This window comes from Ursus arctos, unplaced genomic scaffold, assembly GCF_023065955.2.
Source record: "Ursus arctos isolate Adak ecotype North America unplaced genomic scaffold, UrsArc2.0 scaffold_32, whole genome shotgun sequence".
Lineage (NCBI taxonomy): Eukaryota > Metazoa > Chordata > Mammalia > Carnivora > Ursidae > Ursus > Ursus arctos.
In genome coordinates, this window is record NW_026623008.1 from 5,305,816 (window position 1) to 5,321,632 (window position 15,817).

The 15,817-nt window shown below is 41.4% G+C and overlaps 1 protein-coding gene across 2 annotated transcripts in view; it reads left to right on the top strand.

Annotated features, from left to right (window-relative positions):
• The window catches only part of LOC113270558 (calmodulin-binding transcription activator 1), a 553,286-nt gene extending 540,747 nt beyond the window's left edge, over positions 1 to 12,539 (top strand). Inside the window, exons 19-20 of one of the 2 annotated variants that reach the window (XM_044391442.3) lie at positions 2,334 to 2,364; positions 11,285 to 12,539. In XM_044391442.3, coding sequence (XP_044247377.2) covers positions 2,334 to 2,364; positions 11,285 to 11,317 — 64 coding nt within the window. In that variant the 3' untranslated portion in view covers positions 11,318 to 12,539. The remainder of the gene's footprint in view (positions 1 to 2,333; positions 2,365 to 11,284) is intronic. The other variant, XM_048221802.2, reaches the window with a different exon arrangement.
• Positions 12,540 to 15,817: the final 3,278 nt, after the last annotated feature.

The following is a 15,817-nucleotide window of genomic DNA, read 5'->3' on the forward strand; positions in this document are numbered from 1 at the left end:
TGCAGCACACTCTTCGCTCCGAGCCCTCCCTGTGCCCGTGTGCGTCCACACAGAGAATAAACAGAGTTCCTATTCTCAGGGAACGGATGGAAAACCACCGACTCCATCCAGGTTTTCCGACTTAGGATTTCTGCTGAATAGCGGGTGCCCTCTGCTGGAGATGTGCAGGAAGGGGAACCCGTCTGAGTTGAGAGGTGCATTTTCAATGAGGAGAAAACAGGCTCCTGTGACGGGGGCCTTCCCTGGAGACAGGACAGCTTCCCACAAGGCCAGCTCAAGGGGTTTCTCTTTGTTTCCTCAAATTGGAGCTTCCTTTGTGAATGCTAGGCTCTTCTCTTAGATCTGGGGGGAGCTGGTGAGATCGTTTGGTTTTCTTGATTAGGTGAGCACTCTGGTCTGACATCTGTCCCAGTGGCCTTCTGAGCTGTGTTTCGATGACCCTGTGTGGTGTCGCTGCTTCCCTGCACATCGGGAGCTGTGCGGTTTGCAGACCCAAACTCAGAAGCAAGCTCTTTGACGTCTCGTTTCCTCTTCCTGTTTCGTTGTACCTAAAGCCTGAGTGTCCGGGTTCAACTCGATCCCACAGAGGCTCCCTTTTACTTCAGTTTTTCTGGCTCCTAACCTGTCTGCTTGCTGACTTGGAAACTCTTTTGACTTGGAGACTTAATAGGGGTTAACTGGCCATTTGTACTTTTCCTTCTGTCTGCAAAAGAGTTCTTTTCTGTGATGTTCAAAGGAAATGTGCACAGAGCCACACGTTAACAATAATAAAAACTTGCAAAAGAATACTCTTTAGGATGTATTTGCAATTCTCTGACTAGAACGCTACTTGAAAGCGGCTAACATACACCAGCTAGGCCTCAGCAGCGCATTTGCTCTCCCACGCAGTGAGTGGGGTCTTTTCCCCCGTAATTAGCTAGCCGATGAGATTTCAATGTCGACACTCAACTAGGAAGTCTTGTTAGGAAACGCAGATGACAACGTGAGCACCTGCACACAATCACATTAGTCCTACAAGCCTTCCCGAGGGCCGGCTCTTCTCGCCCGCTCAGTCCTGCCTTTGCCAGCATGACCGTACTTGCAGCCAAATAGGGTAGTTGATTTTCTCCGTTCAGTGAGACCTCTGGGCCTTCCCTAGGCCCTTTTCCAGAGGTTCTCACATGTGCTCACACTCCCTCCTTCCTTTTCCTCTCTGACCTGCAAAATGAAAAACACAGGAAGATTCTATCCAGTCCTGCCGAGACTGCGGTTAGTGCCTTCCTGGAAGATTTTATTTTTAAGAAAATTAGCTTTACATTGCTCTTTCTTAGACCACTTCGAACAAACCTGAATGTTCACAAGTCGCACTCTCCTTGTTTCTCCTAGTCTTCTCCTCAAGCTCTGAAAACACCTGTAGGTAGTGCGACCTTGGTTGTTAGGAGAAAACCGATACAAAGTCCCACTCCTTTTCTCTTCTTTCTTGTCCGAAGCCGTGCGCTGTGTTTACACTGGGCGAGTTGAGAGGGTAAGCTATTTAAACAAAACATACGTGCATCAAAGGCTGCCCCCTCCCCAAGAGTAAACCGGGCAAAGGAATCCTTTCGCTCTTGTTTTCAGAGCTCTCTTTTTGTAAACCAGTAGGGAAGAAGCTCATGATTACCTTTCTCTGCTTCATATTTTAGCTAGTAGTAAACTCTTGAGGGTGCCAAGAAGGTTTGTTATGAAGAGAACATCAGATTCTGGACTCTGAATTCCTATTCATTGTTTGGGATGAAATTAAAGGCCCCTGGACTGGCTCTCTTCCTTACTTGCCCTGGAATAGTTCAGAGGTTAGGAGAAATGTGCAGGCAAATTTTAATGACCTTTGTATGCCCCCTGTGTCAGATCCATAGTCTCTTCCCACCCTTGTGTCCTGAAGATCTGTTGAACCGAAAGTCTGAGCTCCTCTTTTCCCCAGGATGAACATAGCCCTGTTTCCATTTTGGGGTACTGAATATTATTTTAAGAGAAACTGTCATGTGACCTGTCCCTGAGAAGCATTAAAATAGAAACCTCATATGACACCCTCTCAGAAGAGGTAGGTAGGTAATGGCTTCAGGAATCAATAAGAAGTGTCCCATTTCTTAAGGATTTTGCTAAGTCATACGACCCCCACATTTTTAGACTTCACGATAAATTGGTGAATTTCCTACCTGCCCATTTCACATACCCCATCACCCCCTCCTTTTCTTTCTTTCCAAAAAAGGAAACACTTTATACTCTTTGTTGTTGTTGTTGAAATAAAGCTATGTATAAGGTTTCTGTTGTGACCCTCACATGCTAATAGCTCTTTGGTGTTGTTTTACTGTCTAAAGCCCCCTGGTGGACCATAGGCTGTACAAAAGGGTGAGTTTAGCTGCCTGCTAGCCAGTGTTTACCTTTACCTTCCATTTTCAATATTTTGCTTTTTGCTTGCTTGCATGGGGCTGCAGCCTAGGTATGCCAGTAAGTTCCACATCCATTTTGAATGAAATACGATAAAATGAAAACTAACCCTAATTACTAACACTGCTACGTTATACGACATGCAAACAGTCACATACAGCAGACGGACAAATGCATGAGTGAGAGAAAGGGAGGCCCTTCTGACCCGGCCACAGGGCATGCGTAGACGTCGGTGGAGTTAAGACAAGGCTGCACCATAAGAAAACATCCAGCAGGTGGTTCTCTGTGATTCAGATAATTGGCCACCATGAAATTCTCTCCACTACTGCCTGTGTCCAAAATTTCTAGAGCAAGAAAGCTCACCAGGTGATACTGGCTTTTTTTTTCCTTTTTTATTTTATTTTTTTTAATAAATCGATTTCTTATTTAGAGTTACTATTTCCCCGTTCCCCTGTTCCTCTAGTTTCATTTTCTAAATCTCCCTTTCCCTGGTGCCATGAGGTAAGTCAGCCCACGAAGCTGCCCTTTCAGAAACACTGCAGGACATTCATTATAACGCAGCGAGCAAACCTGACTTCCAGAGTTTAACAGCAATGCTGAATAAAGACAACGTGGCGTCAAGTGTCTTAAATCTGTATACTGTATGTTGCAGTGAAGATTGGGTGTTCCAGTAGAATTCGTATTTTAAAGAAATGGTAACGGAGCGGTATCCAGTAGACACCATTGGTGTCGTTGAGATTTTAGAATATGACGCGGATTTGTAGGTATACCGAAGGGGCAGAAATCTTTGTCAGATGGGACTGTCACATGCCTGAAGTTACAGTAAAGGATTGAATGTCAGGAAATTGATTTAAAAGCCAGGAATATCATTCAGCAAAATCAGATTTGAATGTAGATTAATTGGACAACTTTTGTCTGATAGACTTAAGAGAAAATGCACTTAAAAAATTAGCACAGAAGTTACCTCTGCCAGCTCAGGCGCGCTCAGCGCCCTCCCTTCTGACCCTATGGCGATACTTGAGTCATGCGTAGGATTTCCGAGAAGAGATGATAATTCAAAAAATCGAAAACTTCTAATGTTTCTGGAGCTAATATTTTTCATCCAAGTACATTTATGTGGATGCTGGTATTTTACTCATTATATTTCAAGTCAAAGGCCAGCTAACTTTGCTTTAGAGGCTTTAGTAAGATAGTACATGTCTTAGGCTTTGTGGGCCACACGGTCGCTGTCACAGCTGTTCAGCTCTGCCATCAGAGCATGAGAGCACCCATAGATGACACGTACATAAATGGTTATGGCTACCATGCCAATAAAACTTTATTTACACAGATATTCATTGGGCTAGATTTGGCCCATGGGCTGTAGTTTGCTGACTGATGATGACGACGATGATGATGATGATAGGAGAATTGAGTTTTTATAAGTTCTTCCTAAAACAAGACTCTATCCCTATAAAAGATTCAGAGTCTCACCTGGTTAGAACCATGGATAGTCACTGAAAGAAAATGTATTTAAAAAAATAATAAAGCAGCTACACTGGTCTGTAAATTTAACTAGTTAGTCCTCTTGAGGAGTGGGCAGTTGTTCACAGCTGTCCCATGTAGCAGAGCTGGCTCAGAGACATCTGTTTAAAACGTAAGAGAAAAAAGGGCACCCAAATCTCCATCTCTTTCTCTTTCTGTTCCCTCTCACTCTCTGCATACATAGATAATATTTCTTTCTACTTCAAACAAACAAACAAACAAAAACCTCCCAAAGAGCAGATGCATGCCCTAGGATTCCGTTTAACTAAAAGCTGTAGTATCTGGCATGTGCAGTTCATACAGTCGCTGCAAGGAGACAGCGTTTAGTAAAAATGGTTGCTTATACACTTCTGAAACTTGTTATCCTCTGGTATGTCAGCGATCATTTTTAAGAGTCCGTCTTGCAAAGGTGCTCTTCAACACCAGAGTCCCTACCGTAGCTTCTTTAGTGCCTGCTGCGTTCCGTCCCAGCCTCCCGAGCTCCTCCCCAGGCAGGGAAAGTTGGAATGCCCTGACACCCCGTACCTGCAGTCTCCAGGGAGTTTGTGAGATAGAAGCTGAGAAGCTCAGTTTCGTTCTAGACTGGTCCTGTTTCTCTCCCTGTGGCTCTAATTACCAGTAAGGTCTCGCTCCCTCTCTGTCCCATCAGAGAAGTCACAGTGGCCCTTCCTCCAAAGGTCCCCAAGTTGAAATGACTCTTGGGAGGCAGAGCATTCTCCGAGGAGAGTTCTTATTCCTGGAATTTATATCAAAGAAGTTAAAATACATATTTTGTAAATGTTTGAAGTGTCCCATACTTAAGACGTTTAAGGTTGGTACATCAAAAGATAATAGTTGAAGACTGAAGGAATTAAATTTTGCAGGCAGAGCTTGTCAAACGTGATTGAACCCTGCCATCTAGACGGATGAACAGTAGGCTCTCTAGAAAGGCAGGTGATGTCGGTCATCAGAATTAAGGCACAATAGGCTAATTCCAGGCACATAAGAACCAGAAAATACCGTTGTGTCTTCCAGCTTTTAGTCTTCACTTGGGGAAGGCTAAGAAAAAGCCCCAAATACCCTTCACCGTATCAGCTTATTTTCACACAGCCTTTCATCCAGACTGAGCCCCTAGTTTACCCACTTAAAATAGTTTCCAAATTCTTGATAACTCTCGTAGGGATTTGTTTTGTCTTGGACACAATAACTGTCCATTTAAGAGAAAACTTTTGTTATGCACAGAGAGATCTTTAAATCAACAGTCTTCATTATTAATTCAGTTAATGTAGGTGTTCTGCTTTCAAAAAACTGACTGGAGGATTTCTGAGATTGAAGAAGTCTTTGAGGTGCACATTGCTGAAAACACTACTTCCCAGCCGGGTTTTGAGTACACTGGACAGGGCGATATTTAGTGCCGTAGCAGAAAACCAAGATACCGCATATGTCAAGAAACAACAAATACCCGAATTACCTGACATCCTCCAGGTACTGAGACTAGACAGGGCAATCCCTCTTTTCCTAGCTAGAAAATGGCTTTCCACTTCTCTAAGATATTTGGTTTTTGTGGGTATTGGGAAGTGTTCTCACAGATCAGAGAGACTACTCTCTGAAAAGCAATTCCTAGACAAATTCCTTTTTTCCCCTGGGATAATACTTCTGTGAGAGGGCCGTACACCTGGAGCGGTCACTGCAGACACTCTCGTAAACAGTGGGCAATCTGGTTTTCCAATAACCTGCTTTTGTAAGTGGCTGGCCTAGTATGTGCGCTCAGTAAAGGTGGGCAAAGCTATGCTCCTGGCATAAAAGAACCCTAATCGGAGGACGAAGAGGTAACACTTTCTGGTCACAAATTTTTAAGCAACAGATTTTCTCTGTATTTGACAACTGGGTTTCTAAACACTTAACTTTGCCAGATGGTGCCAGTTATCTGGGTAAGTAGTGATTTCAGTGCTGACTCTTGAGAGCAGTCCGGTGAAATCTCTTCAGCTCTGCAGGTTACCCTTATACTTTTGGCTTTGTTGTATGTGCTTTAACCCAAGGGACAATTGGCTGACGATGCCTGAAAGTCTGCTGCTTGACAGAGGGAAGCAGACCCCGCTCTAGGTCAACCACAGTGACATCACATTTCCTTAGTTAAAGTCGACAGGAGGCGTAGTTCCCAAGTGGCCCGATATATTTGGTGAGGAATAGGAAACGAATGTGTGGGATGTGTCATTGTGGATGTAATTCAGATACCCAAAGTAATTTTGTCTTACTTGCCTCTTTTAGGAAATGAATATTTTTGGAACACAGTGGTGTGTGTTAAATTGCAGACGACATGCTCTGTGTCATTCTTACTGGGCCTCTCTGTCTTTTTTGTTTTGCAATCCAAATGAGATTTCTGGAAAATGGCAAGATCTCTCTTTTCCTAAATTCCCCACGAGCTATTGCAGCTCTCAGAGCAACAGGTAACTAATCAGAAAGCCGCATCTGGCTGCCCTGTATATTTTTGACGTCCAGCATTGCAAGAATATACCTGCTGAAATCCACTGACTCATGAAACATTTCTCTGGCTGAGCGTTCCCGAGTAGATGTAATGAAGCAGCTTTGCCTTATGCTTTACCCATGGAGCCATCGTTTGCTACAAGTTTCGGAAGCAGGCCTACTTCATTTATTCATGAATTATCATTGGACGTCTGACGGAAATAAACCCTGTGGGCTTTTGCTGGCTTTCAGTGCTGTTGCTGCCTACTTCACTTCAGTACATTAGAATGCAACATTCGTTTTGTTGTTTTTTCTTTGGTTTTGTTTTTTGTTTTGGGGGTCGGTTGGTTTTTGGGGGGGGCTGTTTTGGTTTTTGGTTTTGCTTTGTTGTTGTGGAGACTGCAGCAGTATCCCAGAGTGGCGATTATGTTCAGCCTAGAGTGCTTGGGCAGATCCCGAGGTCGTCTCCAATTTTAATAGTGGCATGGTCACGGGTCAAAGTCTTGCTGCCCTAATTACCTCAACTCCAAGCCAGTCCTAGGAGTACCGTTTTTCCAAGGTACTGACGGGACGCTGAGGAATGTGCTCCTTGCAGCTCTCCGTACAGTAGTGAGAGCCTTGAACTACGGAAGCTGTAGTCTCTGTCCCACATGACTTGTCTGTCCAGTCCCACGGAAGGCTGCTTGGCCTGTCTTCTGCATGGGGAAATTCAGAAGCAAGCGTAATTGTAATGGGGTTTCTTTTTAGATGACCAGGACATTGCTAGGGTAGGTTTTTTACTGGCCCTGAATGAATCTCGCAGGTGTAATTCCGTTAGAGAAGCGGACCTCAGTAACCATTAGCTGCACGTAGTTAGTGTAGACCACGCACCAGGAGTTCGCTGAACATCTGTGTTCTGAGTCCTATAAATACGGTGACTGGATCTTCAAGCGTAATTCCAACTTCAAGAATTCTGATCTCTATTTACCAAGCTGTGTACTGAAAAAACTAGGCTTATAATGCAGGAAGTTATCGATGACAGCGGTTCCGTCCGTCGACGTTGGTTTTGGATTATAAAATCGAATTTTTTTTCTCCACTGAATTTTTCAGTTGGGTGTGTTTTGTGTCATGTGAATCCAACATTTGTGAGACGTCGTAGTAGTAACAGAGGGATAGAAAAACGTCTTATAAACTTTTTTTTTTTTCCGGAGAATGATAAGCAGGAATAATGATTACAAAAGAAGTATACTCCTTGTAGCACATTTTGGAAATATAAGTAAGCAAGGAGAAAAACTGAGAGTTGATAACAGCTAAACTTTTATGACGCTTCTCGTGGTAGATGCATGTTTAGTTAACACATGCCTTTTAGTGGTTATTCATGTCCTGATGGAGACAAGGCAACAACAAATTTCTGTAACTATTTGAAACATCTGTTTTAAGATTTGCTGACAAAAATTCTAGTATCACATGTTCTAAATTACTTCGGTGATATAGTTAATTGTTTTGTGTTTCTTTATAGGCAATATACCATTCAAACATTACTTTTTGTCCAATTGACATTTGACTTAAAATAAAACAAAATTAAATTAAAGTTAGGTGCCTCCAGTCTACCCTAATAATCTGCCCTCTAGTGACTTAGAGCTCCATTTATGACTTCAGTAGGGCGAGTTGTAAAAGTCTCTCAATTTCATCTAAACGTTGAGAGGTAAATTGACATTCACACAGTCTGCCAATTGGAAATCGGAGGAGGATAAAAATCTTCCCTTTCCTTGGTTCTTATTCCCGCTATTTTCAGATCTCAGATCCATTTTATAAAATTGGTAAGTGCATTTTATGTGGAGGAATTTTTGTCCTCCCAAACACCGTAGTAAAATTAACATAAGGTCTCATAAGGGACAGCATCTCCGAGTTGAGGAAATGCAGTTGTTAGGAATATAGTTATGAATTGTTATCTGTTTCAACGATGTTCTCCTCTCATGCCACAGAGATTTTCTAAGTACCTTTGGAGAAACCAGTACAGTAACTGGTTTTTTTTTCCATTGTTTTATTCTCCTGAGGTATATTGGAGGCAGCAGGGTGGAGAGGTGAAGTCAGACAGCCCTGGGCTTGAAGCCCCACTCTGCCACTTGTTAACTGTATTATTTGGGGCATGTTGCTTCATTGCTATAAATCTCAGGTTCTGCATTTACAAATTGGAGACAATGGGGAATGTGTCGGGAGGACTAAACTAGGTAACGAATGCTAAGCCTATGTACAGCCGTTGGAGCAGAAGCCTTCCCTACCTCTTCCCTAATTCCTCCTTCAACATCTTTCTCTTAAAAAAAAAAAAAAAAAAAAAGCCTATGCCACTGAAGCCATTCGGGGATCATTTGTCATGCTAACGTACTGTAAAAACTTCATCATGAAACTGAGAACTAAGTTCCCCGCCATAGCTCAGGAGTGAGGAAAGCCTAGAAAACATATCTGAGATCAGGGCATCTCCTTTTCCCAGTGTAGACGATCATAGTCATTTCTGTATGTGGACATGCATCTCTCCTTAACCTAGAGCCATGTGAGGCCATCACTAGTTCATAGCAGAGTATTTACATGGTGACTTTGAAACCTTATGAAAACTTAGTTGACTTTTTAATTAGTTTCAAAAGAAATTGCAAAAAAAAAAAAAACCTGCAAAAACAAATGTGACCATTTTAACTAAAAAACTTTCAAGGTTTACCCACTATGACCAGCTGATGACAGCTTCTTCGGTATGAGACTGTATAAAACATTCCTGGTTTATAATTCGCTCTCTTTTTTCTTTCATCTCAATGATGAACTTAATCTTTTTAAAGCATTCCTCTTCACTCTAGAAAAACTGTGGATGGATATCTGTGTTTATGCTGTCAGATTTTGAGTTCAGAATTCTTCAGATTCTAGAAATCTCCTCAGTGATGGAGTCACTGTTGCATATTTGTGAATGAGTTCTGTACTAGTGCAGAAATCAGATGTCGTATTTGAACTAGCATGCACATTTGGCGGCGATTCAGCAAGTAGGTCTGCACAAGTACAGACACTTTGCATGCCCGGAAGTAAAGGGGGCATCAGTGCATGCCTTGCATTTTCCCAGCCACAGGGCTGTTAGTATAGATACTGCATGTTTAAAAATTGAACACACGATATAGCATGTTTCAATTTTTAAAAAGCCATTTATTTATCAAGTATGCATGTCCAAAATTAGGGACCTATAATGATGCACAATTCTGTACTGTAATATCCAAATTACCCTCAAGCTTAATAATCCATGCTATACTTAATTACAAAATTTAAAACTCAATAAATACCTGGATCCAGTTATGAACAGAGCGATGTGTTCTCAATGTACCTGTTAAGAAAGAAGGATTTAACAGTTTTGAAGATACACCGTTGATCAAGCTGGAGCTGGTGTATTTAGTAAATAAATCAGGCAAATAAGAAAGTTTTCGAACGTGATAATTCTTTTCAGTATTGATGATAAAATAATAAAGCTTTTTTTCTGAAAGAGAGCAACTTCTCTTTGAAGAGATTGTATCAACTTTGCAGAATACTCAGAAATGATTCTGCTTGGAGGTGGTAAATATATTGTTTTCTTAAATTGCTATAATAGCGTATGTGCCAGGCCACAGAATCCCAGCCTGTGTAATGTTAACGATAACTTCCTACTGCTTTTCAAAATGTTTTCTTGAGTGCTAACGAGAATCTATTTAGAAAGTAAACTGGCTTTTGTTTTAAAGTAGAATTTAAATTGACCGGTATCACTTAAGATAACAGCAGAAACTTTACCCTTAGAGAATCAGAAAACTGTGTTTGGGAATGACTGACCTCTGTACGAGCCCACGAGAGAAAGAGATGAGACTTCTTGCGCTGTTGAGGTTACAGGGTATCCATGTCCCGAGAAACTGCCGCTTCTATTTGCCTAAACCCATTCTCCCACACCCATTTTGGGAAACAAATGTTATTATACGGCGTGCAGAGCTACACCGTCAGTCGTGTACCGCGCATGCTGTGTTCAGGACTTAGACCCAGAAGTCACACCTGTATTTGATCATTTTGCTATTAAGGCAAGATCTGAATTATTTGTCACTGAAAGGAAATAATCTAGCTTGCAACCCCTTCCATGGCACCCCATCTACGTCAGGTGGCCATACTCGAAACCCCAGACCAAGTTTTATATTGAGAACTATAGACTGGAGGGGATAATTAACATGTAATTTGCTGATGTGGACTTTCCACGACTCTGTTGATACCAATGTCATTTAAATTTGTTTACTGCAACTGTTTGATAAATAGAACACAGTGTACCTTATTGGTACGCACCCTGTTGCTATCCATCTGGGAGCACTGGGGAAGTGACCTGAACATCTTGTAAAGTTACAAGGTGGATGGGAGAAAGGTAAGGAATAACAAAAATCGGAAAGACTCCACAATATGCGAGCGCAGGAGTAGAGCCGTGCAGGTGTCCGCTCGGCTGCAAGATACCTACGGTCTTGAGTCTGTGAGCAAAGCAGTTCAGTCCCTGGGTGTGTCAGAAGCGAAGTAAGTGTGTGTGCAGTTTCCCTGACTCGCCTCCTGTGGGACTGCCGGGCATTAATGGTGGTCCCAACAGGCTAACAGGAAAGCTAGGTGACCAGTTAACTCTTCCTAAGATGAGCACGTTACTCTCACACGTGACTTGACGCAGTAGACTTCGGTTTTGCTTTGTGTTTAGAGCCCTCGACGCAGAGCAGAGTTTCAGGAAGGGTCATGTCTTCCTCTTGGAATATTTCCCCCAGGGATTTAGCAGGAGTTTCTTTTGCCGTCAGTCTTCCAAAGGGTTTTTGTCTTGGTTTTTCACTTCAGAGGGTATGGTAATGCCCTTCCCCTCGTCTGGCCACGGTTTCGCTGTATAGCTATCACCTGGTGTTCTGTTCTGTTTCTCTTCCAGAGTGAAAGAGTTGAGAAAGGCCAAGGAACTTGAAGACATACAGCAGCATCCCTTAGCAATGTGACATTGCTTTTCAGACTGTTTTCATTTCTGTTTTTAGCAGAGACATGCAACGACACACACACGCACGCACACACACGCACACACACGCACACACACAATCCCTCTGCAGTTTTGGGGAGATCAGCTGCAGGATTTTAACAGGAATGTGTTGGTCATTGCATTTGCACTTTCATGGACAACTTTTAATTTGATCAGCAAGACATCTTGGAACTCAATCTTCTGTTGGATCATGGGAAAACAAGACACCACGAGGAACTGAAAGAGGCTTCCTCTTCTTAGGAAGAAGCCGGTTTCCTTCTCATATAGGGCTGTATTCAAACATCGTGTGGAACTGTACAAATATTTATACCAAAAATATAGACAAGCAAAGGTGGGGACGCACTAGCAACAAGAGAGAGCGCTGCTCCTGCACCTGTCAGTCACTTCCAAGAAGCTGAATCTTTGGGATTGGTTCTCAGTGGAGGGCTTAGATCGTACAAATCTGTAACGGTCCGCGTGCTCTCATTTCCGTCACCGATCTTTTTTTATTTTCACCTGTGTTTATTTTCATCTCTACAGCACACTTAATGCAACTTTTAAAATCTGCAGGTTTTTAATGTCTTGTGGAAATTTGCAGAGGGGCGGGTGTGTGGTCAACGGGTAATGCATGGGAACTAATGAGAAACAGCTTACAGAGTTTAAATTTATTTTCTTGTCCCCACCACCTCCCAAGAACCTGCGAGGATAGTGATCATCTTGTCCCTTTTGTCATGCTCAGCACTTTAATTTTTGGGCCTTACTTTCATGTGCAATGAGATTTACTTAGAGAATTGGTACAGCATGGAGCTTTTTTTAGTAACCTTGGAAACTGTAGTCATTCTAAGGAATCATAAACCTTGCCTGGACATTTGCCACCTAAAAGATCAGTGTGGTGCTGCGTTCTGGCCAGTAAATTCCATATTTTTGGCTATAATCTCATCCAAACTGAGCAGTTTCTGTGTATATAGAGAAGGAGAAACGGAAAGTGAGAAAATATTTGAAAGGGATTATATTAATTGCTAAATATTTTATTCACAAAGGTCAATAACATGGCAAGATAAAATTATTTGTATAGTTTTGTCTGAACGAGCGAGAAAAAATGTGGATGTATTGTTTGTATATATTGTATATATTAAAACAAAGAGATATGTGCATGAACTCAAGAAAAAAGAAATGAACAAAAGCAAAGCATTAGTGGCTATGGTCTGTAAAATGAAACAAAAAAAAACTTTATTTCACTATAAGAGTACTTTATTTTAAATGTTCTTTAGAAGAACATTTTGCTAAAGCATGACTAAACTGCAAAAAACAAAAAACAAAAAAAGAGCTACTGTATTTAGACTTAGGATAAAAGGCAGAGTAACATTACTTAAAAAAAAAAAGGATATGTTTACATTTAATTTTGGCTATCAGGAGTTTATTTTATTTAATTTAAAATTTTTTTGCCAACGGTGCCAAGTAATGTGAATGCTAATATTGCTTACGAAAATTAAGTTACTTTTGCTAAACAGATAATCGTAAGATGAATCCGTATGTGCTTCACGCCATCCAGTCACTCCAAAAAGAACACTTAGAACGATCAAAACCTGACAAAAGAATTAGTATGGAAAGTAGGAAAACGTCTCATGTTTTTCCTATCTCCTGCTGGAAATCAGAAAATGTTAACAAAAATTGCACAAAAAATAACTAAAAATTTAAAAGATGCAAACTGGTCTCGTAGGGTTGTCATGGTCTATTACTCTTTCCATTTAATGAGGAGCCAAAGAACTCTGATGCTTTTAAAAACTAAACTACTAACGTTAAATTGAGAGAATAAAGTTCGCATTTGATGATGCCAGTTTAAAATTCCCAGGTTTCAGGACCAGTTGGTGTAAAGCTGAGATAATAGTTTTTTGGGGTTTTTTTTTTTTCTTGGTTCTGGCTGCCAACTGTAAGTTAAAACTCAAGGCTTGTTGTGAAGCCTAAAAATATTCACAAATAAGCTTTTAAACTGGTGTCTTTAGAAGGAAGGTAGATACAAAAAGATTGTGGTAAAAACTGGGGTCAGTGCTCTTGGTGCCTTTTCTATAATTGTACTTGTTTTTTAATCACTTCCTTTCACTGCCAACCTCGGATTACTGTACAGTATATGTCTTACCACTTGTGATCAGCTTAGACAACAGTGACAGCCCCACAACCAGTAGCCACATGTACATTTGTAAACTGACCTGGCTCGATTTTGTTTTTAAATGTGTGAGTTATGTTGCAGCTGTTGCACTCCCCCCCCCAGTACCTATTATTTTACACAATTTGACTTGTAGGAGGACACTGAGTAATTACAAACACACAATTGTATTCGAAAATGGGAATAGGAAGGTGAAAGCCAGCTCTTTCAGAATATCCCATATTAGTACTGAATTTAGATACGTTTATTCCATTTCTTATGGTACAAATAACTGATCTTTTGACAAGAGTAATGACCTCAGTGGATTTGCTTTAACCCCTCACATTTATTTATTCATTTGTTGTTGTTTTTTTAATGTCTCCCATGCTACATTTTAGCCGAGTAAGTTAGAAACTTCTGGAAGATAAAGACTACATAGAATTAGGAGCGTTCTTACGGAGGGGATCGGAAGTAGGTTCAAAACCTATCGGTGTAGCCTACCAGTACAACTGTGAATCCTAGGTGAGGTACAAATGCACTTCCACTGAAACGAAGCATTTCTGACCGCTTTTTCTTGGTTGTGAATCTTAATTTTGAATATAAGATGATAGGTAAGCGCAGCTTTCTTGGATAATCTGAATTCCCAAGTGCCAGGAGTAGGATTTCATTATAAAATTAATAGCTAATCTTATTCTGTCTCCTGAAGATTTAATTGCTATTCTTGTTACCCATTTGAAATCAGCTGTACTGTGTGAACGAAATAAAGACAATAACTCGAACCCCTCTCTGGCTGCACGGTCGCTTATGGCAGTTCCACACAGTAGTTGGCGCCCAATGGGGGGTCCCTGAGACTTGCATGTAAAACTAGTCTAGATGTCTTCTTTTTTGTAAGTTTTATTTTTGTAATTGTGCATGTGAAGCATCATTGAATCAATGGATCTGTTGAAGAACTCAGCTGCTGGAAACCATGCAAAATGTTTTGAATTGCCCTTAAAATATGGAAAATGTTTTCTGAATGCTTTATATTCTTTCTGCTGTAAATTAAAAATGAAGAAAATTTCCCCATACTATGTGTGTGCTTTGCTTTAACTTTACCTAGTACTGAAATCCAGGGTGACCAGGCTGTTTCAAACCCAGATGAGATCAGTGCATGAATTTCCTTAGATCTAGAGACAATGTTTTGGCATCGACTATTACAGAGTTTCAGACATGCCCATAAAATAAAAATGTCTTAGTAATTACTGCCACTGCCCCTAGAACACTTGCTTCTCAACGGTCTTCTCAGGCACCTCTCAACATACCAGTTACTTGAAACATACAGACACCAATCTAAATTCACCGCTGCTGCTAAAATCCTCTGCTGTTTTTGAAAAGGCATTTTCCAACTGACTGCTAATATCTATCTTCTTTTCTGAGAATTCCGTCATCATCTCCTTTCCTTTCACTGCGGTGTCATCTTGTCTCCCTGGTAGTCCCTCTTTCACGGAGTCCCGTGTGGATGCTCCTGCCAGACCAAGGCCGCAGGATATCTCCCAACTCCACCAGGCCCCAGTGGTTTCTAGAGCCCACTGCATTTAAATGACATTCTCCTTTCTTGTATATCCTCTTTATTCTGTCTTATTTTCACCTGTACCCCAACCTGCCCTTTCTGGTTGGGCGGTGCAAACCATGTCCATTTCCACTGCTGTCTTTGGTCATGTTTGTTCATCCCTTGCCTGGTGAGTTCTCTTCTTATCGACTTAACCCAACTCAAATCCCATCTCCTCTGTGACACTCTTGTTTATTCTGATACACACTAACACTTCCCTTTTCAAATTATTACATTGACGGTCGGAAAAGACAGTTCGGTATTTAAGTATTTTATTTTTCATTTCTCATCTCATCTGCCGGTTGACCTGGCAGTGTTTTGCATTGTTCTGTTTCTTTTTTTTTAAGGTAGGCGTTGTCAACGTTGGTAGGAATACTTCCAGTAGCAACTTTAAATACATTGCAAAGTAACTCACTGCATTTGGATTTGTGACTCCGCCTACAGCCGTTCAGAAGTTGAGGACCTACTCTGTGCCGGGGCCCGGGAATACAAAAATGTGGAAACTAAACACAGCTCCTCATGGCCAGGCTCCCCTAAACAGATTGTAGTACGGTCTGTGCAGTAACAAACATTTGAGTCACAAACGAGCACACGAAGAGAGGAAGTCTAACCCTATCAACGCCTGTGATAAATACCCCAAAGGGACTTCCGATCTCATTTTAACAAGTTTCCTAGGGAAACGTGGGGTCTCCAGGACCACTGGGTTAACGCGGGACGTCAA